This window comes from Nymphaea colorata, chromosome 13 (genome assembly GCF_008831285.2).
Source record: "Nymphaea colorata isolate Beijing-Zhang1983 chromosome 13, ASM883128v2, whole genome shotgun sequence".
In the NCBI taxonomy this organism is placed as follows: Eukaryota; Viridiplantae; Streptophyta; class Magnoliopsida; order Nymphaeales; family Nymphaeaceae; genus Nymphaea; species Nymphaea colorata.
The window spans coordinates 3,733,710-3,761,458 of record NC_045150.1 but is presented as its reverse complement, the minus strand read 5'-3'; the positions used below and the strand labels follow the sequence as shown (position 1 = coordinate 3,761,458).

The following is a 27,749-nucleotide window of genomic DNA, read 5'->3' as shown; positions in this document are numbered from 1 at the left end:
AAGTTTTTTCCGTCTGGGTAATCGGTCCCCTTAGCCATACGTGAATTGCCTGTCCCCATCATTGGGCTGTTATGGCTAAGGAGAGAAACCCATTGCCGCCGCCGCTGCCGCTACCTCCGCAGGGGAACGACTCTAGGGGGACTGTAGCCATTCTACCAACAGCCGCCGACATTCAGTCGGTGGTCGCCTCTACAGGTTCTACTTCCGCCCTATGAAACACATGGATCTATTAATGCAGTTTTCGATTTCTGCATTTTCTTTTGGTCGCTATCTTGATTCATCGCAAAGCTCCAACAATGGGTTATGGGCCCACAACATGCTTCCGCTACGCGTTTTCCTTTGCATACTGTTTTTTTCACGCAAAGGGAATAGGGCAGAAACGTGGAAGAAGAGGGCACCAGCGTGCCTGTTCCTTCCTCTGTTGCATAATGGGCGATGGAAGCGTTGGCTCCCGTTGCAGCCGTAGAGAAAGGAATAGGGAGAGGCGTCAGACGTGCACCTTGCCGGCGCCCACCCACTGCGTTGGGAGAGACGGATGAACAAGGAAAGGGGAAGGCGTTCGCCTTCCATAGTAGGGCGATTACATGAAGGGAGGCCACCGGCGGGTTCACCGTCGCCGGACGGCCCCGACAGCACCCACCGGCATCCACCCAAAGTCGCCCGTCGCTGGTATCCCGCTGCCACCGGTTATGCCCAAAATCTGAAAAATTAGGGCACAGGGAGGGCGACGACCAGTCATTAGCCTGCCGGCAACTTGACCGTCACCGGACGACGGAGTGAGACTTGCCGGCACCCACCAAGGCTTCCCTCAGCCCATCGGAGAAGAAACCGCCATTCCCTGCGTTCGGCGTTTTGCAGAGGAGCGGCGGTTTCTCGCTGCCTGAGACCACTCGCTCGGTCGAGCGGGAGACAGTCGAGCAGGAGACGGTCAGACCCGGGTCGGGTCATGTTGAACGGACCCGGATCCATAATGCTTAAAAAAAAAAAAAGATTTCTCGTTGCCGCTCGACTTTCGCCCGCCCGTTTGTTGATTTCCTTTTGGATCGGGTCGGGTCCTATCGGACCCGATCCGTATCCATATGGCCTGTTTCTTAAAACAGAACCGATTCGGCCCGTTTCAAAACCGGTTCGGTCCATTTCAGGACCGGTTTGGACATTTTGGGACCGATTCAGATCTTTTCTGGACTGGTTCAGTTGATTTTCAGACCTGTTCATTCAGTTTCAGAACCAATTCGGGCCTTTTCGAACCGATTCAGAGTTGTTTGAGACCGGTTCTTTCCCTTTTCGGACCGATTCATCTAGTTTTCCACCGGTTCGGTCCATTTTGGACTGATACGGAACCAGTTCTAAGCTAGAGGGAGCTGGTATATGTGGTTGTATGCCCATTTAAGGTGTTTAATGGATCGGTTCGATCATTTTAGATCGATACGAGACTGATTCATTATGTTTTATGGAGCTTTAATGAATAATTTAGTTAGCATTAAGTTGATTATGCAGAAATGATTCATGTGATTCGTGTCTTTCATTTTATATGTGTTATTATAACATATTCTTCTATCATGTTTTGTTTAGGAATATGCTAAAGTTAGTTTTATTGCATGATCATAAAGTTTGTACGATAACGCTAATGTAAAGAGCCTATGATTAGTTAAATCATGTCATACCTCACCAAAGTGACTACGCATGATTTAAAGACACATTAGTGTTTCATGTTGTATTTATTCTCATTTGAAGTAACATAATTACCCAAAGGTAGTGTGTTATGTTCAAGAAAATAAGTAGAGTAAAATAGGAAAATAGATTCTTACATAGTTTTGTCATTTTGCACCCAAAGGTGTTATGCTTAACTATAGTTTGAATTTACATTTTCTAGTTTTACTAGATAAAATTAAGATGGAATACATGTGCGTATTAGGTATATTACCAAAGTAGTATCCTAATGACCCGTGGTATTTGTCTTGGAAATAGTAGACATAAAGAGCCTTTCATTTAGTTTACTGTTCCATAAGGTTTGTTTCATATGATGCATGTCAACTTATCGATGTCTTTTGTCATCTGCAGTGCCTGGTTCTATTTATTTTAATGGCTCAAATTCTATCTTTTTACTTGATGATTCAAATTATGCTGAATGGAAAGAAAATGTTGTGTTTACATTGAGGTATATGGATCTGGATATGGCTTTGAGACGACTGAGCCACTTACACCACAAAGTACACATAATGAAACAATGTACTTTGACAAGTGGGAGCGTTCTGACCGACTAAACTTGTTGCTTTTGTAATCAAGGGTCGCTAAGAACATACGTGGTGTTATCCCATCTTGTAGAACAGTGAAAGAGTTCTTGGATGCAGTCGAGACTCAGTTTGTCAGCTCTCATAAAGCCAGAGCCAGTACCCTAATGTCAAAGTTAATATCTATGAAATATCAAGGAGGGGATAACATTCGCCAGCATATGTTAGAAATGAGGAACATTGCTTTTCAATTGAATGACATGAAGTTGACTATTTCTGAATCATTCTTGGTATTCTTTACTTTGACCATTTGACCAGCTGAATACACTCCTTTTAAGATCAGTTACAACACACATAATACTGAATGAACATTCAATGAATTGATGTCTAAGTTGGTTGAAGAGGAGGAAAGAATGAAGGTTGAGAAGTTGCAAAGTGCACATATGGTTTCTCACTCTGGGGCTGGTAGTTGGCATAAAGAAAAGTTTAAAGAAAAGGAGTACCAAGAAGAAGTCAACAGGTCAAACTGCTTCTCAAACTGCACAGACTAACTTAACTGTTATAAAGTGTTTCTTTTGTAAGAAAAAGAGGCATAAGAAGTCAGACTGCATCAAGTACAAGAATTAGTTAGAGAAGAAAGGTAACATGTCATTTGTTTCACTTGAAAGTAATATGTTACATGCTCCTATTAATAGCTGGTGGATTGACTCTGGTGCTACTGTGCATATTGCCAATTCTTTACAGGACTTTTTGAGAAAAAGGGAACCAACGCTACATAAGAGGAGCATTTTCTCAGGAAACAAAATGCGCTCACATGTAAAGGCTGTAGGAAAATGCCAGATTAGACTTGATACTGGCTTTGTTTTGGATCTTTATGATGTTTTCTTTGTTCCATCATATAGTAGAAACTTGATTTCTGTATCAAGACTGGACAAATTTGATTTTTGTTTAAATTTTGAGAATTCAATTATGTTCATTTATAAAGTTCTTGTTGAAATTGGTTCTGCTATTTTGTGTGATGGTTTATACAAGTTGAATGTGAAGATCCAATCTCCTGAATCGTTGGTTTCTAGTCATAATATAATTGGCAATAAGCGTAGTACCATAAAAGATGATTCATACATGCTATGACACTGCTGTTTGGGTCATATTTCTGAAAAGAGAATAAGGAGACTCATAGATGAAGGGATCTTACGATCTCTTGATTTTACAGATAACGACATACGTGTAGATTGTATAAAGGCAAAGTAAACTAACATATATAAAGAAGGTGTCGAGCGATGTACTGAAAGATTAGGAATTATTCACAGATGTTTGTGGACCTTTTCCTCTTTGTTACACAGGCGAAAAATATTTTGTCATCTTTATATATGACTATTCTTGGTATTTGTATCTCTACTTAATTTTTGAAAAATCCGATGTGTGTCAAGTTTTCAAGGAATATAAGAAAGAAGTAGAGAAACAAACCGGTGAGGTTATCAAGATAGTTAGATCAGATAGAGGTGGTGAATATTATGGTAGGTTCACTGAGATGGGACAAAAGGAGGGACCATTAGCGCGATTTCTAAAGGAAGAAGGCATTGTGCCTCAATACACTATGCCTGGCAGCGCCTACCAAAATAGTGTTGCTGAAAGAAGAAATCGTACGCTTGAAGAAATGGTTCGAGCTATGTTAAATTATTCAACTCTCCCTCTAACTTTGTGGGGTGAAGTTCTCAGGATAGCAGTGCATATACATAATAGGGTTCCTACTAAGGCTGTTCCCACAACTCCTTACGAATTGTATACAGGTAGGAAACCTTCTCTCTATTATATGCACATATGGGGATGTCATGCTGAAGCTAAGTTGTACAACCCTTACATAAAAACCTTTGATCCTACAACAACCAGTGGTTTCTTTATTGGTTATCCAGAAAGATCGAAAGGCTATAGGTTTTATTGTCCATCTCATATACCACATATTGTGGAAACAGATAAGGCTAAGTTCCTAGAAGATGGATCATTTGAATTAGACGCATTACAAAACCTCACTTTTGAGGAAATACATGATACTGAAAGTAGACCTGATAAAGAGAATATAAATGTGTATGATTATGTTGTCTGTCAGGATGACATGAATGCAAATCATACAGGTAATGCATCAGATCCAGATGAATTAGATGTAAATCATACTGATGAACACGAACAGGATATAGACATACAAATTGAAAATGATCAATTACTTGTTCGTAGATCTGCAAGAGCTAGGAGATCTGCCATATCATCAGACTATGTGGTATATCTACAAAAGCCTAGTGATTTCATAGATGTTGATTATGACCCTTTGACATTTATTGAAGCCGTTGAAAGCAAACAATACAGGCACTGGATTAATGCCATGAAAGAAGAGCTTGACACTTTGGCTAAAAACAAGACATGGAGCCTTGTGTCGTTGCCTGAAGGAGTTAAACCCGTAGGGTGTAAATGGGTCTATAAGACTAAGAGGGACTCTAAAGGCAACATAGAGAGATACAAGGCAAGATTGGTTGCTAAAGGATTCACACAAATGGAGGGCGTTGATTATAATGAAACATATTCACCTGTCTCAGCTAAAGAGTCATTGAGGATTGTCCTTGCACTTGTAGCTCATTTTGACTTAGAGCTACATCAGATGGATGTGAAAACGACTTTCTTAAATGGTGATTTTAATGAAGAGGTATATATGGATCAACCTCAAGGGTTTTCTCAGAGTGGTAAAGATCATTTAGTTTGCAAGTTTAATAAAGCGATTTATGGACTTAAATAGGCCTCACGTCAATGGTACATTAAGTTTTCCGAAGTCATTACGACTTTTGGGTTTACAGAAAACATCATTGATCGATGTGTGTATCTTAAGACATGTGGGAGTAAGTTCATAATTTTGACTTTATATGTGGATGACATTTTGCTTGCTTCAACTGATCTTCAATTGCTAACAAAAACCAAACATTTTCTCGCATCTCATTTTGATATGAAGGACATGGGTGAGACTTCATTTGTTCTCGGCATTGAGATTCGTCGAGACAGATCTAAATGTGTTTTAAGTCTCTCCCAATCAGCATACATCAATAAAGTACTTAAGAGATATGGGATGAAGAATTGTTCTCACATTTCGGCACCCATAGCTAAAGGTGATAAATTGAGCCTAAATGATTGTCCAAATGACGAATTTGAAAAGGCACAAATGATCAACATTCCATATGCATCAGCGGTTGGTAGCTTGCAGTATGCGCAGATTTGCACTAGGCCTGACATTTCCTTTGTTGTTGGCATGCTTGGTAGATTTCAGTCTAATCCAGGCATGGCACATTGGAAGGCCGTAAAGAGAGTCATGCGATACTTGCAATGGACAAAAGATTACATGTTGACATATCGCAAGGTGGACCATTTAGAAGTGATTGGCTATTCAGACGCCGATCTTGGAGGATGTACCGATAGTAGAAAGTCTACTACTGGTTTTGTTTTCCTTCTATCAGGAGGTGCCATCTCATGGGGGAGCAAAAAGCATACTGTGACTACTGCTCATACCATGGAAGCAGAATTCATTACATTATATGAGACTACATTGCAGGCAAATTTGAATAACGAACTTCATTTCACAGCTCAAGATAGTGGAATCTATTGATACACCACTTAAAGTTCACTGTGATAATGAAGCTGCATTGTCCTTTTCCAATAACAACAAAAGTACTTGTAAGCATATAGAACTTAAGTATTTTGTTGTTAAGCAACAGACAAAGAATCAACTAGTGTGTATTCAACACATTGGGACTAGAGATATGGTTGCACATCCTCTTACTAAAGTGCTAGCATCTGGTATGTTTTTTGAACATGTTAAGAGGATGAGTTTGTGTAGTTCAATGTAAATACACTATTATATACATTTATGAATGTGATCACATACAGTTTGTTGATTCTCATTAAGTTTGTTGTCAATTTGTTTTGTATTCTCATTTGTTTGTTGAGAAGTTTTGTAAGACAACAAATGTGGGACCTTGGAATGGATTTTAAGGATAATCCATTCATTTTGTTTGCCCTTGATATCGACTTGGACTAGTGGGAGATTGTTGGGATTTCTCCATTTGGATAGTCCTGCGCTGATATGGGTCCATATCCGTTTCGGACCCTTAAGTATAAATACTTGTGTCTTGTGATGAAGTGAGATACATCAAGTTTTTCCCGTCTGGGTCGATACGTGAATTGCCTGTCCCCATCACTGGGTTGCTATGGCTGAGGAGAGAAACCCATTGCCACCGCCGCCGCCGCTGCCACCTCCACAGGGAAACGACTCTATGGGGACTGTAGCCATTTTACCAACAGCCACCGACATTCAGTCAGTGGTCGCCTCTACAGGTTCTACTTCCGCCCTATGAAACACATGGATCTATTAATGGTTTTTTCGATTTCTGCATTTTTTTTTGTCGCTATCTTGATTCATCGCAAAGCTCCAACAGTATATACAAATCAAACCCTGTCAAACAGATAAAGGGCTGTTTAAATCATACCAGATCCAAACACTGACATCCATATCCATGTAGCGAAGCATGCGACACTGGATCTGGAATTCCATTTCCACTCTCTCAAACAGATCCAAGTTATTGGAATCCAAAGTGTGTGTGTGTGTGTGTCTCTCTCTCTCTCTCTCTCACTCTCAAGCATCTCTGACCTGAGTACTGCTGCCCATCTTCTTCCTTGGCATATTAGGCCTGCTCGATACGAAGATACAGAAGGGATCCACTCAAGGTATTGATGGAACTTGTATTTGTCCATATGGAAAACGTCTTCATGCTGCACATATTGGGTCTGGAAAACGTTATTTGTTTGTTTGTCTTTTTTTTGTATGTCTGTTGCTGCCTCTTAAGTGTTTGATGAAATGATTGTGTTAAAATCAGTCATGGATTTAAGTGATTTCCTTTTTGTTCTTGAGCCACCTTTCTACACTTTAGTATCGTCTTCTTACCGATGCCTGTTACATGTTTCTTTGTTACATTGCATCATCACCTATTCTTGAATATTTTCCTTTCTCCTAGTTATATTTGATCGTGCATTATGGTAGCCACCACAGAGGTTGTACGTGCAGAGGTGTGGGTGGGGGTTTGGAAAGAGATGGTTTCAGACCAAAATCTTTTTCCGCCTGGTGTTCGATCAGTTTCTTGCTAAAACTCATTTTGGTATTTCTTACTGAGCCATACCATGTAATATTCCCATTTCAAAAAAACAGTTATACTAGCATATCTCATGCATTTTCATGCTTAGTGCATTACCACTTCATTAAAACATAAGAATGTGTGCTCCGATGAACGATTCAAGAAATACTTCGTAAATATTTTGTTCATGAGTGACCTAAATTCGGGTGCTTATTAGGGTAAGACATCCACATGGGTATGTGTTCGCACCCCACCCCTTTCTCAAAGGGTGTCATATGCGAATCAGTAAAATTCTTTTAAAATTGAGGTTTTGAAAAATATTTTAATGAAAAGGGATCCGCCCGTCGGTACGAGGTCCAACCGTTCCTGCCGCCTTTAACAGGGGTAATTAGACTAAGGACTAAGGATCATTTGGACCATATACGAGTTTTTGATGCAAATCCTATATGCTTATGCATTGAGGTTTTGGATTCAAGAACCAAAATTTATTTTGAATGAGTGATTTGAACTCATTTTGAAGATTAGAGGATTTTCAAGTTGGTTCAAAAACATTTGATTTTGTGCCATTCGATTTGAAATATACAATTCTTTAGGATTGTGAAGAGTGAAATTGAGTTCTTTATTGTGAACTCTAGATGGTTCATGAGTTGAATTTATAATCAACTTTTGAAAAATATCTAAGTTTCCTTAGCAAAGAAACTTGATTTTTCAATTCTTCTTTTGCCAAATCGTGTGATTTGGTTAGGTAGAGTTCATTCTTTTGATGAAACATATGTTCCAAATTGTTAGAAAACGTGTTGTTTTTCAAATATACTTTGGCCAAGATCATGAATGCATTGTTTGTGTTTTCTTGTGAAGTTAAAGAGAAGTTTACAAATTTTTGTTGCAATATGACTTGGTCACTTTTTGCAACTCAAATTTGAATCACTTAACTTCTTGAAAATGTGCATGTAGTGCCATTGATTTTGAGTGAAAGTAAATGCATGAAATGAGAAGGGAAACTATATGGAACATTCATTCTTCTCTCTCTCATAATCTCTCAAGATTCATTCATATGGAACATACATTCTTCACTCTCTCATAATCTCTCAAAGTTCATCCATTGTAATTGCATATCATACAATTTACACATAAAGATTGATTTTAATTAAAATGTAGAACTTTCTCTAAATGTGCTTACTATATGATTAAACACATGAATTAGAGATGTAGTCCATAAGCTTGGGACTTAACATAAAATTATCAAAATGATAAAAAATACACAAATGATGCCAAAATCAATCATTGAAATAGATGGAAGATATTGATGACATCCACTTTTGTCTCAAATTAGCTAAAGAAAATCAGACTTTATGTTGATTTAGATAGCTGAAAATTGTGGACATTGATTCCAATAAAGAGCTTGTTTCTTAGATAGAAATGAGAAGTCCTTGATCAAATTTCAGATTTCGTAGTCATGAAATCGTCAACTTCTTTGGATGGTTCTAGGATAGTTGGCATTTCAAATATGTAAAATTTGACATTCTTAAACCAATTCCTATAAAACATGATTTGATTTCAACAACATACATACATCTTACGTATGGATTGCTGAAATTAAGCAAATTTTAAAATGAAATGAAAATGATTTCATAACTTGGTACTATGAAAATCAAAATGAACGTCTTCTTAAAACCAGTTTGGAAACGTGTTCCAATCTGATTTTAAGAGAGGAAAACAATTTTTAACAAGAGATTGAATACGCATATGTATATATATAACAATGTATACATATACATACTTTACTCTTCAAAATGAAATTTTATGAAGGGACCACATAACTCACAAATCATGAAGATTCATAGCTGGGTTCTTTTACATGGGAAGATTAAAAACTTGTTCCAAATCTCCCCTACTACGCTTGATCAATTAAATAAAGCATGAAACAAAATAACTTTAAATAGAAATGGATAAATGAATGCTTAAGCTAGTTCATCCTTAATTTCGCCATGCAAAGGTGGATTACATTCATGAAAATCCATCCATCCTTAATAGGTTTTTTCGTCATATATATATTGCAGCAAGATCAGTCTCTCACCGTGATATTCACTCATGGTAGAGAGTTCAAAATAGTTTTAAGCTGGTTATTTTTAAAGGGACATGGCCTTAGGGCCCTTTTCAAAATTTGATACATGGGTTCATCTTTAAGAAAAACCGATGTATGCATGTATGATGCATTAACATGTACATTTAATCGTAAGTTTCCCTTAGCTGGACATCATTCCCAGCCATGAAACAAATGAAAAAAAACCCTCCCACGAATTGCTGGAATTAAAATGAACTAATGAGAAGCTAAAATAGATGAAAAATGGTTAAAATGACCTACCTTATGGTCGGTCTTGATACTTGATCTTCGCCTTCACTTGTTTTTTAAATCGAGCAATCCTAAGCAAGGATCCAAGGTTCGATTCAAGCTTAGCAAAGCTAGAAGTAGAATATCTTGCTTGCTGGAATTTACAGTAGGAAAGAAGGCTTCTCACCACGAAAATCTTAAGTAAGGGTTCACTTAAGCACCCTAACTTAGCAAAATCAATGGAGAGAATAGAAGAAAATGAAGAAGAAAGTAAGAGAAAAGAGGGAAGAGTACTTGGATGAATCTCTCATCTCTTCCTTAGCTTCTCTCTCCTAGCTCCTTGGCTGCAGCACTTGATGGAATACTTCAAAATTTCGTCCTCCCCCTTGGTGGCCAAGGGGAGGTTTATATAGAGGAGGAGGTGGGTTCAACCACCTCCTTTAATTTGCCTTAGAAGATTAATCAGGGCTTACGGAGATAAAAAATGAACTAAATGAGTTTTAATGGCTCTATTTAATCATTCTTAGCCCATTTGCACGAGGTAGGTGGGCTGGGCTAGGTGTCGTCAACCTTGGTTCAGACTTAGTTGACCAACTTTGACTAAAATTTTAGACGAAAATGCCCTGGCACAGAGTTTTGCCTTATTTTGTGCTATTAATTTTTTTTTGTCTGAAATCGAGCTTGTTAGGTTAAAACCTAGTTTTTAAGCTCCAAATGCCATTGAATTATGATAATACAATTTAAATTTAAAAAAAATTTGAAAATTCTGTCAAATTTGGTTCGAAAAGGGTATTTTCATCTATAGTTTGATTGAAGACGGATTTCAACTGAATCAAACTTTTGTTTGAAAAATAGAATTTTAATTTGGTATTTGATTTATGCATTTGACAAATCTAAATGTTTATTTGCCTTTCACAAACCAATTTGGGCTCTATAAGTTCAATTTGACCATGGAAGGGTAAAATTGTCCAGATTGGTCAATTTCGACCAATTGACGAAAGTCAAATCTCATTTGTGAGTAGTTTGACTTTGTTTGAGGTAATTTGATAAATTTGAACCAAGAAAGCACTTAGTTGAGCTAAATTGTACTTTGACTGAGTTTAGTCAAAGTGTGTTTGGTTCGGTCAAAGTCTATTTTTGTCCATTAATTGGATCGTGAGACAGACCTACTTTTTTGTCAAGCTGAGCTCATGGTGATTGAGTCTAGCTAAGATTTGGGTGCACTAGGGTTGAACCTACTTGAATTAAGTGGGTTTGACCAGTCTAGTTATTGCTTTTCGAAGATTGAAAACTCTTTAAAGAAGACCTAGTTAAAGAAGAGAGAGATGCATAAATGTTTCTCTTTTCCTAAGTTTTTAGTTATGATATCATTCATTTCTCATTGAAAATAATTTTTTCATTTAATTGGGAGAAAACATTTATTTATTTTTTTTTTTTAAATGGGGGGTGTGACCCGGGGGGCTCTTGACCACACGAGCTAGGTGGGGCCCACTTTTAGGGGGTCTTGGTTTTATTGTGGTTGTATTAGATTTTTAAGCTGTAATATGAATTATGACTGTGGCATTTTTTTTTTAAAGCTGAAAAATCTAAAATTTTGAGATGGTTGACCATGCATGATGAATATTTGGTTCAAGTAATGCTTGAACTGTCTTGCATAAAAGGGAGGAAAGTCCAGGTAAAGGAAGAAACGATATAGGAAGAAAACTGCAGTCAAAATTTCGACCAAAATGTGGAATTGATAAATTGAAAAATCAAGTAAAATATTTGAAAGGCCGCTCAAGCATGTGCAAGGACTTGTTAAATCACAGAAGAACGTTTTTTTTTAGATAACTGGAAGACATTTTTTAGTTAGGTAAAGAAAAGAAAGCAAGAAAAAGGGGACTTAGGGGCAGACATAAGATGGGAAAAGAGACAAACAGCTAGGGATTTGAATGTGAAACAGTGATTGTGGCAGAGATATTAACAGAGGCTTTGTGGGTAACACTTTTTAACTTTCAATTTGTACTCGAAGTTTTAAATTTGTATACCATTCTACCAATTCTAACTGCTCCTTTGAAAGTTCAAAGAATCATTTCTCGTTCTTAAATCATTTTGGTTTGAGAAACTTGTTACCTCAAAATATTTATCCAATTTAGTTGACTTGCTGTTTGGCACAATCAATCGCTTTCGAAAGGCACTGAAGCAAGAGAGAATTCGAGAAACTGAGCATAGTTGCGCCGATTTGGCTATTCTTGTCTTCTTCCAGTAATTGCTGTGCTGATGACAACTTTCTGTCCCTGCAGGTGGACTCCGTCTTACCGAATTTATGTTCTTACCATCAATGAAGTCCTCGGAAAAAAAATAAAAAAATTGCTGCCTTCCCCTCATCAGGTTCAAAGATCGGAACACTCGGTTCTTCCACACTATGGCGTTTGACTGGATTGCCAAATGCCGCATCCACAAGATGGTTGGACCTGATGGAGTCACGGCCAGTGATGAAGCGACATGATGATTGGTGTGGGCAGTTCTTCACAAAGGTTATTTGTTTTTACATTACCAATTTGATATATTTTAGTGTTTATATATATAAATGCCCTTAAAATTATAAAACTTATTGAATTAGTGCTCACACCGGTCATAATTTCTAGCTCGGCTAGTGGTCACGGAGGATCTTAACGAAATCAGGGTGGTACGTGATGAATTTTTCAAAGATCTACTTAGATTGAGGTTGGTTCTGAGAAATACTAGAGGACATGAACCAGGGCCCTAGCGTGTGTACGGAGGAAAATATACTGTTAATTGAGGCCGGTCTCCATCAAGGAGATGAGGGCAGTCGTCTTTTCCCGGGACCCTGATAGCGCTCTGGTGCGGAATGGTTTCCATGCATCTTTTTACCCGCACCATTGGTAAGAGATCAGGGAAAGCCTCAGTAGGAGGGAATGAGTCTAGATGCTCAAAAACAAATAGTAGCAAACATGACAGCAAAAGACCAAGACATTAAAGACGTCAGCACCAAACAAGAAGTTGGTGGCCGCATTGGGAGCAATAAAATATTTATATTAAATAAATATATATATAAATATATATTAAATATAATTTTATAATATATATTGAGTCAGGCGTGACGGCCTGACCTGCCGGGTACCTCGAAATGTCATTGGGTACCTTGCCAGGTGGCCATTAATAGACAGGGATGGGAGATGGAGAAGGTCAGGAGCCGTGAGAAAGAGACTAAGGAGGAGGCAATTGTTGCCAACAAAGGGCCAGCACGAAAATGGAAGAAAGTAGAGCATGAGAAGGAAGTGATGGATAGATGTCCCGCGGCTGCGACGGCCGCCAGCGGCCATTAGGCGGGGAGAGAGAAAAACACAGAGAGAGCGAGAGATGTAAAAAGTGGAACTCATTCTTAAATATATTTAAATATAAACCAAGGAGTAAGTTGGCAATAAAAACAGTAACATATCAAAAATATTGAAACAGATTTATGGAGCACTACAATACCATATATATATATATATATATATATATATTTCTCTTTGCCCCCTACTACAGATACCCATAGTCTGAACATAGAACATTGAGCACCCATTTCACAAGTCCATATTTCATTCGAATCTGGAGCAACATGTATGTTGTACCACTGGAATATGACCGACTATTAATATAATCTAGGTCTGGGATCCATTATTTTGTTGTTCAATTCATACTGGGAAAAAACTGGGCTTCCTCCCAACTACTCCTAATTCAGAGCAGACTGTCCACTATGTTAATTTAAACCATAAATATTTAATGTGGAATTTGTTACCCAAGATTAATCAACTTATGTCCTACAGCTTCAAATCTCGCAACGTCAGTCGTTCCATTCGATCCAATGGTACAAAATATGGTGAAAATTTGAGTACTTGTGTTTTTTTCTTTTGTACTAAAAATATGTTTTACCAGCTGCCTAAAAATTTGATATACGTACTTATGGTAGCTGCTTTTTCAACGGTTTAATTTGAGTCATTAATTACAAACCTTGATACAACATCTACATCACATTCATGGGATCAGATTGATTTATTGTGCGGAGTGATTTATAAGTCATTTCATCAAGTTGGGCGAATATTTTTAAGCCAGTGTATGTATGTATGTTATTTCCTCAAAATCAAAATAACTTGTACAAAGGCTCATAAGTGTGACCTTTCTCTCTTTCATAAGTAAGAAGAAAAAAATCAAAACTTCGAAAAGTACAAGGCTAATTTTGGCAGTAAATTAAGAAAAGTGGGTTCTTGAGTATTGTAACTCGGAACTATTTTTGGACTTTATTTAGCTGAACAAAATGGTAGCCACAGATTAGTAAAATTGTGCCTCATGTGTTTACCTTCATGAAATTATATATTAACATGAAGAGCTGTTTAACATTGGGAATACTATATGAGTATAACATAAATATTCTGTTCCAAAAATTAGGGCATATTCATGAAATTATTTATTAAAGTAAGGCTGAATGGACCGGTTTAAATCTAGTCAGATTCTTTTCAATTCCATGGAAGATCTGATCAGAAAGCCTCAAATAATCGACAGTTTTTTTATAATCAACCATAAATCGGCCAATTCTAAGAGAATCTGTAGTTATTATTATTATTATTTTTATTATTTTTCAATCAGCTGTTTCTAACGTTTCCTGTGGGTGTCATGGCATAGTCAAAAGTGGCCGGTGACCTTATACGATAGGCATTTATGACATTATCAAAGGGTCAGATATAATAAATACAGGATAAGACTACCCGTTTCAGGAGACCCTTTTTACTGCCCATGCTTAGACCTTCAGTGGTCAGATTTGTCAGAAAATCTATAGCTGGGTTATATAAACATAAACGTGCCCTCCTCTTGTTCACACATTTTCTTTCTCATTTTCTCAATCCTATCCGTTCAAAGGCATGTTCCTCTAGCTCTCTCTCCTTCAACCTCTCTCATTCTCCCTCAATCTTTCTTTCTCCATGCATTTTATAGGCTCATTTTCTATTACGTACCTTTATTTTAGATTATATTGCAAAAAAGATTATGGCAATTGCCACTTCAACTATAGATGCTAAATTTTGTCGTTGAGCTTCTTTGTTGTTTTTTTTGTTTCTGATTTCTCGTTGTTATTAATTTTATTTAGCCGTTCGCATTAATGAAAAGCTTTTTCACGAACACAAGCATTCCATCAGCAAAAACGATAAATATAAAATGTCAAAATTTTTCAGTGACATTTATTCTTTCGTGTCACTAACAGGTTAATTTTTATTCAGAATGTTAGTAAAAGTATCAATGACGTTATTTCTACTAACGCTCGTGATAAAACATTAGTAAAACCTTCAGTGGTTTTCTGCTTATTTTTATTGGTATTCTTTTACCTCTTTTTTTGTAGTGTTCATAATGTTAGCAGAGCCAAAGGGTAAAAATTGGCCACTTTCTTGAATACCTGGGAATCGTTGATATATTAGTTTCTCCTGTTTTGATAGAAAAAATATATATTTCCAACAAGAGGGGCAGAGTATTAAAGAATAATGATAAGAAAATAAAGAATGGTGGCAAGAGCATTTCCCTCTCAAACAAGATCGAAGTATTTTTCTATTAATATATTCTTATTAAGGTATTGTTAGTAGGTTGGTCTGTTGACTATTATTATTATGTAAAGTGGGTATTATCATCATTTTACAAATTTTTAAATAAAAATATATGTTTTAATTAATCCAATTTACAAAAACTTGTGATTTCAATTTGATTTAAACGATTCACTCAATAATAAGCTTTCTGATTCTACTCAAAAACCAATTTTGATAACATTACGCGGAACACGTTGGTATATTGATGATGAAATACTCACATGGTATTCCTAAAAATTAAATATGACAGAAACTATGGGATTAACTGAAAAGTTAGGTTGGGGGGGGGGGGGGGAATTAAAGAAAAGGAAAGGATAAAATCCGCTTGTGAAGTCGGTGCAAGACAAGAAGCTTTTTTTTTTTCATTGTGGAAAAATTACTAGTCCCTATTAAGTTATATTGTTTTTGTTTTTGTTCTATCTGCTTATTGATAGTGTTGCTTTTCTATTTGTTGTTCCATGAGTTTATATTGAAGTCCTTGTTGGCAAGCTGGCCCAGACTCGGGTTGGTAGACGACTGGCTCAGTGGGTTGACAAGTTTGCTCAACAACTCGTTTGGTTCAGGTCGCAAATTTTTTATAGGGTATTTTTATTGTAATATAATCTACTGCTTCACACCTAAGATAGAGCAGTAGGACCATAGTTATGATTTTATCAACAACTCTAACAATGAATGAGGTTGAATCTAAGAAAACTTGCTTGGTTTGCATTTACCTCTCTCTCTCTCTATATATATATATATCTATATATATATATCTATATATATGTCAAACTTTGATTCTACATGGGTATCTAGATGTTTAGAGATTAATTATGAAAATATACTTGTAAATAGTTCAGAGAATATTTGTTTCCTTTTTCCTAATAAAAGTTTTTATTGCGTGAAAAGAATAAGCAAGAAAATTGGTTAAGAACTTAAGAATCAAAATGAATTTTTACAGCTTAAAGTAGTTAGAGCCAAACTTGGTGATTATGATCCAAGTCACCGATTTAGAGAGTTAGCTCATTCTTGGCCGAGCCATCCATTTTTGGTGCTAACTCACTTGGGTCCTGACTGATAGTCGAATGTGATTTTACTATCTCCAAGAGAATTTTCGATGTTAATTTGGCGTGAGTCTCATTGTTATTTGTTTCCTTACATTTTTGTTCGCTTTACTCATATGCTCTCTTAGAGGAAAAGGTTTAACACTGTGGTGTTTGTTTTTGGATGGCAAAAAGTTTTATTGAAGGAATGCAGGTAGAAATAGTTATTTTATTTTACTTTTTGACCTTTGCAGCAATTGATGTTGTTAAGTGTATTGATCTGAAGTAATGCATTAAGCTTGTGAAGCGACCCGTATTGCAACAATGTATAAGCATAAAAAAAAATGTTAAGCATATAATATCCTGAAAAATAATGTCAAAAATAAATCAAACATCAAAAAATAAAAAAATATCAAGTATATAATATAGTTTTTACTGCCTATTTTATTTAGAAATTGATTTCAAAAAGCCTAAACCGCTGTTACTTAACATTTCATTCACAAAGCCCTTTTATATAAGCTAATGCATGTAGAGGCTCAGCTCAACCATGTTTGTGTTTATGTTTATATTGAGCTCCACTCAACTTTTTTTCTTTTAATTTTTTTATGTTTACTTAAACCTTGTTTTTCTCTTATTTTTTGACTTTAGCCTCCTGAAGGAATAATAGATTATTTACCAATAGAGCTTGTTCCTTTTTTATTGTTTTTTACGATGAACAAATGAATGCTTGATTTATAGTAAACATTTTTTTCAAAAAACTGTAATGGAAGGCAATTGTCAATTCTATAAATTAAAAGGGGCCTAACAGAAATGATCAGGATAATGAAAGCCCATAAAAGGAGTGCCATCCACTCATTCTCTCCCCGTCTCTCTCTCGTTCTCTTTGTTTCTATGAGGCTCTTCACTATCTTGGTTCTTCGTTCAGATTTACTTTGATCAGTTTTTGAACAGTGAGTTGTCCAAGGAAGGGCAATTGATTTTTAAGGAATCAAGGCAGAACAATTTTTTCAGGATCAATATTATTGGGCTCGTAAAGCAAGGTAACTGCTCCATTTCTCATCTTTAACAGTTTCAGGCTACACATTTCACTGTTTCATTTTGAAGTGATATAGTATAGTATAATTGTTGTGTGAGTAGGAAGAATATTTTATCTAACCACCCAGCAAGAGAACCGAAGCACCTGCCCTTTAACATTCAAAGCTGTGTCAATGCTTGCATTAACATCTTGGTTTTATCAAGATACCAAACTTTTCTCTCTAGATGCATAGCATAGCTGATCGGAGTGATAGGCTATTGAAAGTTCTATCTTTAACTCAAACTTCATAGTCACTACTTTACTAAACCAGTAGCGAAGATACATGGCCGCTCATGTGGGATATTATCGAACCACACCAGCCCAAGAAAAATTCTATTGAAAGGGTCACAATCACATTGTGGGGACTTTAGGATGCCTAAAGGGAAAAAACGAATGGACTTTGGCGTCAAAGGGAAAGGGAAAGAAAGAGGATCCTCATAGTATTTTCTACATTACATCAAATTCTTGGTATATTTTTTCCAACATTACACTGTAATGCACTGTGATGTATACATTTTTCTTCTTCTTTCACTCGAGGGTCGAGAGTTTTAATTACTATATTGATGGTGATGTAACGTGCAGAAGGGGAACAGCCTGTTCCCAGTCCTGTGCCATGGCGCTTTTGCGAGAGCCTGCAGTCCCCATACATATTTCCACATGACGCCATTAAGTACCAACGTCTGTTGTACTTGCAGCGTGTCTTTGTCTTTGACAGCGCAGGCAGGAGGCATCTTTTGTCCGTCCAACCTCAAAAGGACGACCTGCCTAATTAAGTGCGCCACCACTTCAGTTTTGCGGATATCGTGCAAATATAATCCAAACCGTTTTGAAAACAATATGAACGTGCCCAGGAGCACAATGAATATTAGAAAAAAAAAGTTTCCAATGGGATCAGATCTTGGTCCAGATTTAAAGTAATTAAAGTTTAATTTAATTTTGCTAGGGTTGAGAGGACATTGAGGTTCTTGATATATGATGGATTTGTGTATTTCCTTAAAAGTGTTAGATTCCTAAGAATAAGGAAGAGAATTTTTTTCTTGACAAATTGATGAAGATAGTGTTAATTTGTTTATGGTTTGGATCTGACATGATCCATTTAAATCAAATCACCAAGTTACCGATCAACTGATTGTGTGGTTCGTGTGCAGGTCGGTCAATGGTCTAGCCAGACTCAGCTCAGACCCAACCCGGTGCCTAACGCCCTTTCCCTGTTGCGGACTTTCTCTCAGTTTTGATTTAGACTTGGCAATATTCCAGTTAGAAGCAGGGACAGAGCCAGGATTTCATATTAGGAGGTAGAACAATCATGCGACTACTAAATAAAATTTTTGGAATTTTTTAGAGGGGAGGCAACCTCTATTTTTTCTAAAATTCTACTAGGGCAGAGCTAATTAAAAAAAAATCATACGTAAATTTGAAAATTTTGAAACTTGAGGAAGGGCCATGGCTCTTGCCAGCCCTCCCTTCCCTTCACCCTGGTTGGAGGAGATACATAGTCACTGTCATCTATAAAGCGTACATTTTTTTTTGTCTTCTGCCTAGGGAGTCCAATGAGTTTTCATTAAGAGTGGTGCTCATGAGAATTGAACCCTCACCATCTGTCCAGCAATCAAGGTCCAAACTTTTCGCTATACTAATCTCTTGGTTTTGATAAGTTCATTTCATATTGTAGTGCCAGCACTAGACCTAGGTCTGTGACCGAAGGGCCCTTCAGCCAAAAAACTCCTAGCTCTAACACTAGCACTGAAAAAAGAAAGAAAGCCTCCTTGACTCAAAAACACTTGGAAAGCTTTGCTTTCGCTGGGGTCAGATTGGCAGGAACAAGCATGATTACCCTACCATATACTTCATGGGAAGAAGTGGTATTCCGTGTTGGGCACAACCCTTCCTTTCATATAGTATCAATACACACTCGTGCAGTGCGCAGGTCCTAGTGGACAAGGTCATAGGCGGCATTTGATAGCCTTAATTGTGATTCTATAATTAAAATTCTACATATAATATTCCACCTCAGACTGGAATTAGAATAAAAATTCCAATTCTATTTTCTCTTTGCGTTTGATAGTGTGGAATTTTTATTCCAAATTTTGACAATGATGTGCGTGATTGATAAACAGGAATTAGAGTTCTATAATTGATCAATTAAAACCATGTGTCCTAAAGAGAGATGAAAAAATTCTAAAATTCTGGAATCATCATAATTCCACCAACCTAGGATAGAAACTCAATTCGGGAATTTTGATTCAAGAATGAACCTATAATCACTAAAACAAAATTCTTTGTTTGATACTGTTAAATTTATCAAAAATTAATTATAGAATTCCACAATTCCAGTCTCATCAAACACCTCTTAAATAAAGAAATTGCTACATGGTTTTGCAGGTGAAACAAAGATGAGGGTTGCGGTGATTGGTGGGGGAGTGAGTGGCCTGGTTTCAGCTTATATCTTGGCCAAGGCCGGAGTTCACGTGGTTCTCTATGAAAAAGAAGCTCACTTGGGTGGCCATGCTCAGACCGTCCATGTCAATGGTGTCGATTTGGACCTTGGATTTATGGTGTTCAATGGAGTATGAAATATTGAACCTATACATGTCTCCTTCTTGTTCTTATTCTTCTGCTTATAAACAAGCATAAAGTTAGTGTTGTAATTCATTTCCACTCGAACTGTATTGAAATATGTAAAAAAAGTAGATTAGGTCAAAATGGGTATAGTAAAAAGGAAAAAAAAAAGCAACACCATATCGTAGTTGTTTACATTCCTATATGCGTTTCACACACACATTATATATGTTGATTTTAGGTGCACTAGTCACTTGCGTTAGATAATTAACACGTAAAATTTTTTTCCTAAACTCTCAATTTTATTGCAGATTTTTCTTGGATTTGACAAGAAAATGAATCATGCCAACAATCGCTGTCTGTTTCGTTAGGTGGTTGAACTTAAGACTTAGCAGTCAAGGTTCAAGAGTCAAATACCAATAATTTTTAGGTAAAGCAGGGCATGGGTTGCATCCCTTGGTATAAACATATAGAGACCATAGGAGTTTGATATGGTATCAGCTAGCCATCTCTTTGAACAATCATAAGTATAACTTTCAGATAAATTAATTCATATACAATCTTATTTTCCAGTGATCATGTTAATGAAATTGACTTAATGTTTGTGTTCAGGTCACATATCCCAATATGATGGAGCTTTTCGAAAACCTTGGAGTTAATGTGCAAAGAAGCGACATGTCCTTCTCAGTGAGTTTGGATGAAGGTAGGACATGTGAGTGGGGGAGTAGGAATGGGCTGTCCAGCCTTTTTGCCCAGAAGAAAAATGCCTTTAGACCTTCCTTCTATCGAATGCTCCGAGAGATAATCAAATTCAAACGCGACGTCTTGAGGTAGGCTTCAAAATCAATGGATGGGTTTTTCTGAATGAAAACATCCCTGTTACTCTTAAATTGGCACCAGTTTAGGTCTCATACTTGTGGATGAAACTACTTTTGGCCAATTTATTGTAAATAAAAAACAAGGGCATGTTTGAATTAGGATATGAAGTAATCTCTTTCTTGTTCTCCTTATTAACCGATAGGTTGTAGGTAAACCGAGATTATGCACTAGTGCTTGTATAATAATATTACACCAACATAAGTGCACTAGCAGGTGCTTTAAGATCGAAGCACTTTACTTCTTCCAATCTCCTAAGAGAATCAATTTGAAATCCTACATGAGAAATGCCAACTATTGGAATATAAATTAACTAATATTCAAATAAAAGACATATTCAAATATTAAGATTTAGTAATAATATTCACATCATATTTGTAATCAGGCACAAATATACTGTTGGTTTTTTTTTGGCTCAGTGTACTAAACATACGCTTTTCATGTGCACTAAAATTTTTATGTGGTTTTATATTTCTAAGTTCTTAGTTCACATGTATTTCATGGATTTGTACACCCATCGTACATATTATTTTATAGATTTGCCACAACTTTTCATCTTAATCCTAGTGTATATCTCACTCGACATTCTTGACTGACTCAAAACAATGTTAAAATCATTCGACATAAGAAAAAACCTTAGGCCATGTTTGAACACATGCTATTCCATTGTAGAAGTGGACCTGTGATTCAAAATCAAGGGAAGTTCCATGGCAAAACAAACATGGAAGTTCGATTCTGGGGGGTTTTTCTTTGTTATGGTATTTTTGTTTCACCTAAACAAGTGTAACTTTTGATAGAGAGAGGGGTTGGTATTAGAGTTCCAATAAAAGAAGTGGAACAAAAGTTTCAGGTCATCACACAAGAGGTGGTAGGTACAATTGGAACTTTTGTTTGACTTGACAACTGTCTGGTAGCATATGCTGGACATTTTAATACCACTTTCCTATGATATTCGATTGACAAACAAAGGAATGCAAAATCCAAACCTGGATGTTGTGATTAAACTAGCAAATTTAACAATAGAAGCACCTTGAAGTCCTATGGTTGATGATGAACCCCAAGATGAACCCGGACTGGAAGTGCATATAAATGGAGAATTTCTCCACATCTGCATTTTGTTCCCTAGACCTTTCATACCAAAAATCATAATAAATTGGGCAACAGAAAATACTACCTTGAAAGAACCATAAATTTCCCACTGGACACTAGTGTCCCAATCGTGATAACAGGCACTGGAAGACTACATGTCAGCAGACCCCACAAACCAAGGTAGTTCACAACCAACAAGATGAACAATGTTCACCTAAGAGCTATTTTTGCAACTAGCTAATAGACAAGCAAACAAATGATGATCACCAAAACAGAATAGCAAACCTCAAAAACAATTTATCCCAATGACTATATCCAAACATGACACAACCAGTAGCACCATGAACTTTTTCAGATTTTGTTTATCAAAAAATTGAGTAAAGACATTGAAAAATGAAACCAAGCAGCTAAGTCAAAATCTATCGTTAAAGTGAATCTCATGGCCAACTAGTCCAAGAGTCCTAGAAAGCAAGTTGTAGGGCAACTCTGGAAAGTGGAATATAAGCTAATCTCATAAGGAAGATGACAAATTTCGCAAGAAGAATGAAAGCAATAAGAAACACTAGTTGGTTGCAGTGGTACTAAATCGAAGAAGGCACTTGCTTTCGCAGGTACCTTGAGCAACATGAGAACAACCTTGACCTCGATCGTAGTGAGACACTTGGACAGTTCATCAAATCACTGGGTTACTCTGATGCATTTCGGGACCATTATTTTGTAAGTCTTGACCAACCCATTCACCTCCATTTTATCTTACTTCATCTTGCATTGATAACCATAACTTGAATCCAACTGTTGAATCATGAATGCTTGGGCTGCAGATCCCGATGTGTTCCTCAGTTTGGTCGTGCTCCTCTGAACAAATGCTCAACTGCTCTGCTTACTGTGTGCTCTCATTCTGCCGAAACCATCATGCTCTTCAGGTGTCTATAACCTCCTCATTCCTAAAATTTTTGCTTCACTTATATGGGTGGAAGAGGAAGGAAACAAGACCCTTGTCAGAAGGCTGCGAATGAAGCACATTTAGGATAAGAAAATTTATTACATATCAGATGGACTTGGCTTCATCCCACACTAGCCTATCAAAAATTTCATTGAAATGAAGTTGGACATAACATCTAGCCACATGCAGTGTCGTCACTAGACCCAAATTGGTGACTCAAGCGCCCCTTAGCAAAACAAAAAAAAAAAGAAAGTCTTATCTCCATTCATCTTTGATGCTTTCAATTTTAAAAAATCTTCAGACCAATAGCAATCTTCCTAACAAGTAAGCAAATCTCCTTTTTTTTTTTAAATGAACCTTGTATTTTTTGAGGCACCTGAATGCAGCCCACATGATAGTTTAGTTGAAGACGTTTTCCAATCCAATAGTGCTAGGGATCGCTCTCTATGAAAACAACCAACATGGTCAACGGTTCACCTAAACTCCAAAATTCGGGTGCCTGAAATGGCAGTCCAACGCTATCATTCTTTCCTTGGAACAATTGCAAAAGAATAATCACAATTTGCAAGAGTTGTGGTTATTATTTGTTTGAGACCATAATAAAGCTAGGACTCGTCCTTCAAACATTTGATGAGCAAGGTCGAATCAAAACTATTGTTGTAGTATGGGAATGAAAAGGTCGAGTGGAAGTCTCTTCATTGTTTCATCTAGGGTAGATCATGATGATTGTTAGAGGGTTCCTTCAAGTTGAAGCAAGCAGACCAATGGCTCCTAGGTTAAGTGGAAGGCTTTACTTGGTGATGGCAAAAGAAAATGAATGATTGCCAAATACATTTAGGGTTAGAACACACAAGAAGTTATTTTTCTTGTGAGAAAGGATTTAGTTTTCAGAATCAAAGGAGAGTAATAATGATAGCCTTCTCTTTGTTTTCAAAGAGAAATATTATAGTCTTAAGTGCTTTTACCTCAAAGAGTAATCCCCACTAAGATTGAGCAAGAAACATTCTTGCCCACTTGCTGAATTTGTTATATAATTCTTTGTTGTTTCTCAAAGAAGGTTCGTGTATCATGTTGCAGCTATTTGGGCGGCCACAATGGTTCACCGTGAAGGATTGCTCACATGCATATATTAATAAGGTTTGCAGATTCCCAGTCATATAGTAAATGAAGTGACTAAATGTTTCGTCTCTTGAACTTTAATGCTATTACATTTGGTCCTTTGAACAATAACAGATAAGAGTTGAATTGGAGAAATGGAGTTGTGAGATAAGAACAGGTTGTGCTGTGAAATCTATTTTGACAGCTCCTGGAGGTAAAACACTTTCTTGTCGAAGAGTTCATAGCTATATGAATAAAAAAAGCAATTTTTTGTCCAACAATAAAGTTAGATGTCAATTTTTCTAGTCTTGAAACTCTTTTAGTTATGATTCCCTAGCATAGAACATTACATTGACCATGCTCTTCATTTCAATAAAGAAGTAACTTGTGAGAAACTAAGAACATAAAAAAATAGAAGATAGAAGTGGTCCAATATATGGAAAGACTGAAGCAGCCTTTCTTTTGTCATGTCTTCATGTTCATCAACTTATGCAAAGATAATAGCTTATGAACATATAATAACTATAAGAGATCAAGTAATGAGTGGTCATCAAATTTTTTTGTTTATTTCAATTCTCTTTCAATTTGTTCTTATGATTATAAGATTGGGTTATTTGCCTGTGCATGTCAATAAGTGACTAAAATTTGTGGAAAATTCATGAATTTGTAGTTGATCCTATATGCACTTCTAGACTCTATGAAGTAAAAATTTCTTTTGTCATTCTTAGAAGTGAAGAAAATCATATAACACAAGACATCAAAGGCTTTATGACTGACAAAATATTTGTAGGCACTTATGAATCTTTAATTTTTTTCTATTTTTTTATTACTGTGGCCCATTGATGATGATTTTATGTTTATATGTTAGCCCTTTTGTAGTTTCATTGTTGAGCTTTACCAAAATGATATAAAGAATAAAAAAGAAAAGAAAACATCCATAAATTTTACCGTATAAATTTACAGGATGCTCCATAATGACTGAAACTGATACCAGTGATACCTATGATGGATGCATAATGGCCGCCCATGCTCCTGATGCTCTAAAAATACTTGGACAAGATGCTACTTTTGATGAGACCAGAGTTCTTGGTGCTTTTCAATATGTCGACAGGTGCTCTTCAATTATTTGTTTGAATTCACCTTTTTTCTTTTTACATATCTATGTTGCACACTATTTTAGTATGGTTTTAGTAGATGTTTTTTGTAGGACCATTTGTTTGTTGAATCCACCCTTCTAGTTTTTTCTGATATATGTTGGTTGCTATTACTATTGTTTTAACATACGACTCATTTGGAACCGTTGTTGTAAAATTAGGCTGATGTGGCCAATGAAATTGATGTAGTATCCATTCAACTCAATTTTCGAGTGAGATTAAAAAGTCAGCAGATTTAACGTTCAATTGGTTGAATTAATGTTTACTTGGCAAGTCCAATTATGAAAGTTTCATAAACTATAGAGTTGTCACTTAAAACTAGAAATTTCTAAAACTTTTTGCTTTCTAGTTTACCTATTGAAGTTTAAATTCTTGTTATTTTTATTTTTTGTCACTCTTTAGTTTTTTTATCATTTTCTTGATTTTTTGTGACCGTTTAACATTTTCCTTATTTTTTATTTGAGGATATAATTTTAAGAATCTGATTCACAAATAATTCTGCTTTGATTCGATTTAGATGATTTATTAAATGTCTTTGTTGTCTGAATGAATCCATGTACTGATTTTGATAATGTTGCATGTAATTGCTCAAGCCAAAATGTGTTGTTGATTGTCATGTACAAATCTTACGACTAACCTAAAATTAACAACATAACTATTGCCATTGGGTAATCAAACTCATGGTAATCTCATTCTTCAAGGCTTGACAAAAGTAGGAGACATTGGGACTTCTTTTTTGTGAGGGTTTGTTGGGGGAGGGGGGCAGGAGTAGTTGGAGTTATAGATTCATGGTAATGCTCTGATTTTGATAATGGATGTTGTGAATTTCTTATTGTGCTATACTTCAGTGAGACAACACAAAAGATATTCTTGGTTCTCAAATTCCATGCAACTTGTCTCCTACAAATCCCATCAGCATGCATACATAATTTAGTGGCAAACCCATCCTCATTAGTGTATCAAAAATTAACTGTGTTGTAGGTTCTTATGATTGCCCAATAGAAAATGGAGAGAAAGAAGCATCACTACATGCTAGATTTTACTCGAGTTGTTCAATTGGTCCTTCTTAAGTAAGAATATAATAAAACTATGGTTTTTAATGGAAAATAGCAAAAGAATCAATATCAAAATTAGAAGTTATTAGAGAAGACAAAAATAGTGCCGTCACAATATTGGTTACAAGAAGCATGCAATTGTCTTCTAAAGAGGTCGTAACTTTTCCTATGTGTATTATGTTATGCTCTTTAATTTCTTTATATACATTTTATGCAGTTTATCATGAAGATTGGTTTTTTTGACTTTAATTGTAATGATATATACCTTGATAATATCTTAATCCAAAAAATCTAGGGGTACTTGGAGTTCTCTTAAAGCAGCACTTCAATTTCTTCATATACATTTTATGCAATTTCTACTGAAGATTGGTTTTCATTTTGATTGCAGTGATATATACCTTCATCATGATGATAGCTTAATGCCCAAAAATCCAACAGCCTGGGCAGCCTGGAATTTTCTTGGGGTAAAAGGCAAAAGAATTTGCTTGACTTATTGGCTCAATGTGGTTCAGGTTTGTAATATTGTATCATAGTTGCTTTTCCAATTCTCCGCAATATGTTACTATGTCATGAATCTTTCTTTCTTTCTCTCTCTCTCTCTCTCTCTCTCTCTCTCTCTCTCTCTGTGTGTGTGTGTGTGTGTGTGTGTGTGTGTGTGCAATTGCACATACATGAGGATACCTGTGTCTTAGTTTGGATAGATTTTTCATCTTATAAATTTTGCCAAAACATATATAAAAACTGAATAGGTGACAAATCCTATTTTATCTATGTTGTTTGAAGTGTTTCATGTAAGTTTATATTTTCATTAAAATAACTTTGTGCTCTTATAGGTTTGCTTGTGTAGTTACCTTTGTTGCTGCTGAATGATCTTTGTTATTATCTAATGACATTTTCTTTTCTATATCATGCTTGCCATTTTCAACCTGTTGGTATCTTATTTCTTGTTCTTCATATGAATGATATTTCTACTATAAGAGCTTTTGTACCTTCCATAGAGGATCTTGAAACAGTTATATAATTCTCAATTGCCTTATTCATGCTATTGCTTTCAAATGACCAAAACAATATTTTTGTAGTTGTTGGTTTAAACTAATGGAATTGCAGAGTTTGGAGACAGATGTTCCTTTTTGTCACCTTAAATCCATTTCATTTGCCTAAAAATGAAGTTATGAAATGGTCAACAAGTCATCCACTTCCAACAGTTGCTTCTGTGAAGGCTTCACTTGAATAAGCCAAATTCAAGGAAAAAGAGAATCTGTTTTGTGGAGCTTATCAAGGTTGGTTGTGGATTCTTCTTCCCCTCACCTTTTCAACATCTAGATATAGTTTTAGGTTCTTATTGGTGAGGCTTTTCTTAGATTGGTTCAAATTCTTTTGTGGAACATCTCACTAATCAAAAATCAAAATATAAGAAATACAAAAAATAAGAATTTTTGAGTTTTTTGCTAATTTAGTTACAAGAACAAAATGCAAATAGATATTAAATATTAAATGAAACATAAGAATTCAAAATATATCAAAAACATTTTCTTAAA

At 36.1% G+C, this 27,749-nt stretch overlaps 1 protein-coding gene across 4 annotated transcripts in view; it reads left to right on the top strand.

Annotated features, from left to right (window-relative positions):
- LOC116266976 (uncharacterized) overlaps window positions 1-27,405 on the top strand; it is a 69,562-nt gene extending 42,157 nt beyond the window's left edge. The window contains exons 1-11 of one of the 4 annotated variants that reach the window (XM_050081092.1): window positions 17,238-17,402; window positions 18,586-18,732; window positions 19,820-19,992; window positions 20,609-20,826; window positions 22,573-22,678; window positions 22,783-22,884; window positions 23,982-24,041; window positions 24,138-24,216; window positions 24,966-25,113; window positions 26,600-26,723; window positions 27,319-27,405. In XM_050081092.1, the coding sequence (XP_049937049.1) occupies window positions 19,831-19,992; window positions 20,609-20,826; window positions 22,573-22,678; window positions 22,783-22,884; window positions 23,982-24,041; window positions 24,138-24,216; window positions 24,966-25,113; window positions 26,600-26,723; window positions 27,319-27,372 (1,053 nt within the window). In that variant the 5' untranslated portion in view covers window positions 17,238-17,402; window positions 18,586-18,732; window positions 19,820-19,830 and the 3' untranslated portion in view covers window positions 27,373-27,405. Of the gene's footprint in view, window positions 1-17,237; window positions 17,403-18,585; window positions 18,733-19,819; window positions 20,005-20,608; window positions 20,827-22,572; window positions 22,679-22,782; window positions 22,885-23,981; window positions 24,042-24,137; window positions 24,217-24,965; window positions 25,114-26,599; window positions 26,724-27,318 lie in introns of those variants that run through there. The other 3 variants (XM_050081090.1, XM_031648524.2, XM_050081091.1) reach the window with 3 other exon arrangements.
- Window positions 27,406-27,749: the final 344 nt, after the last annotated feature.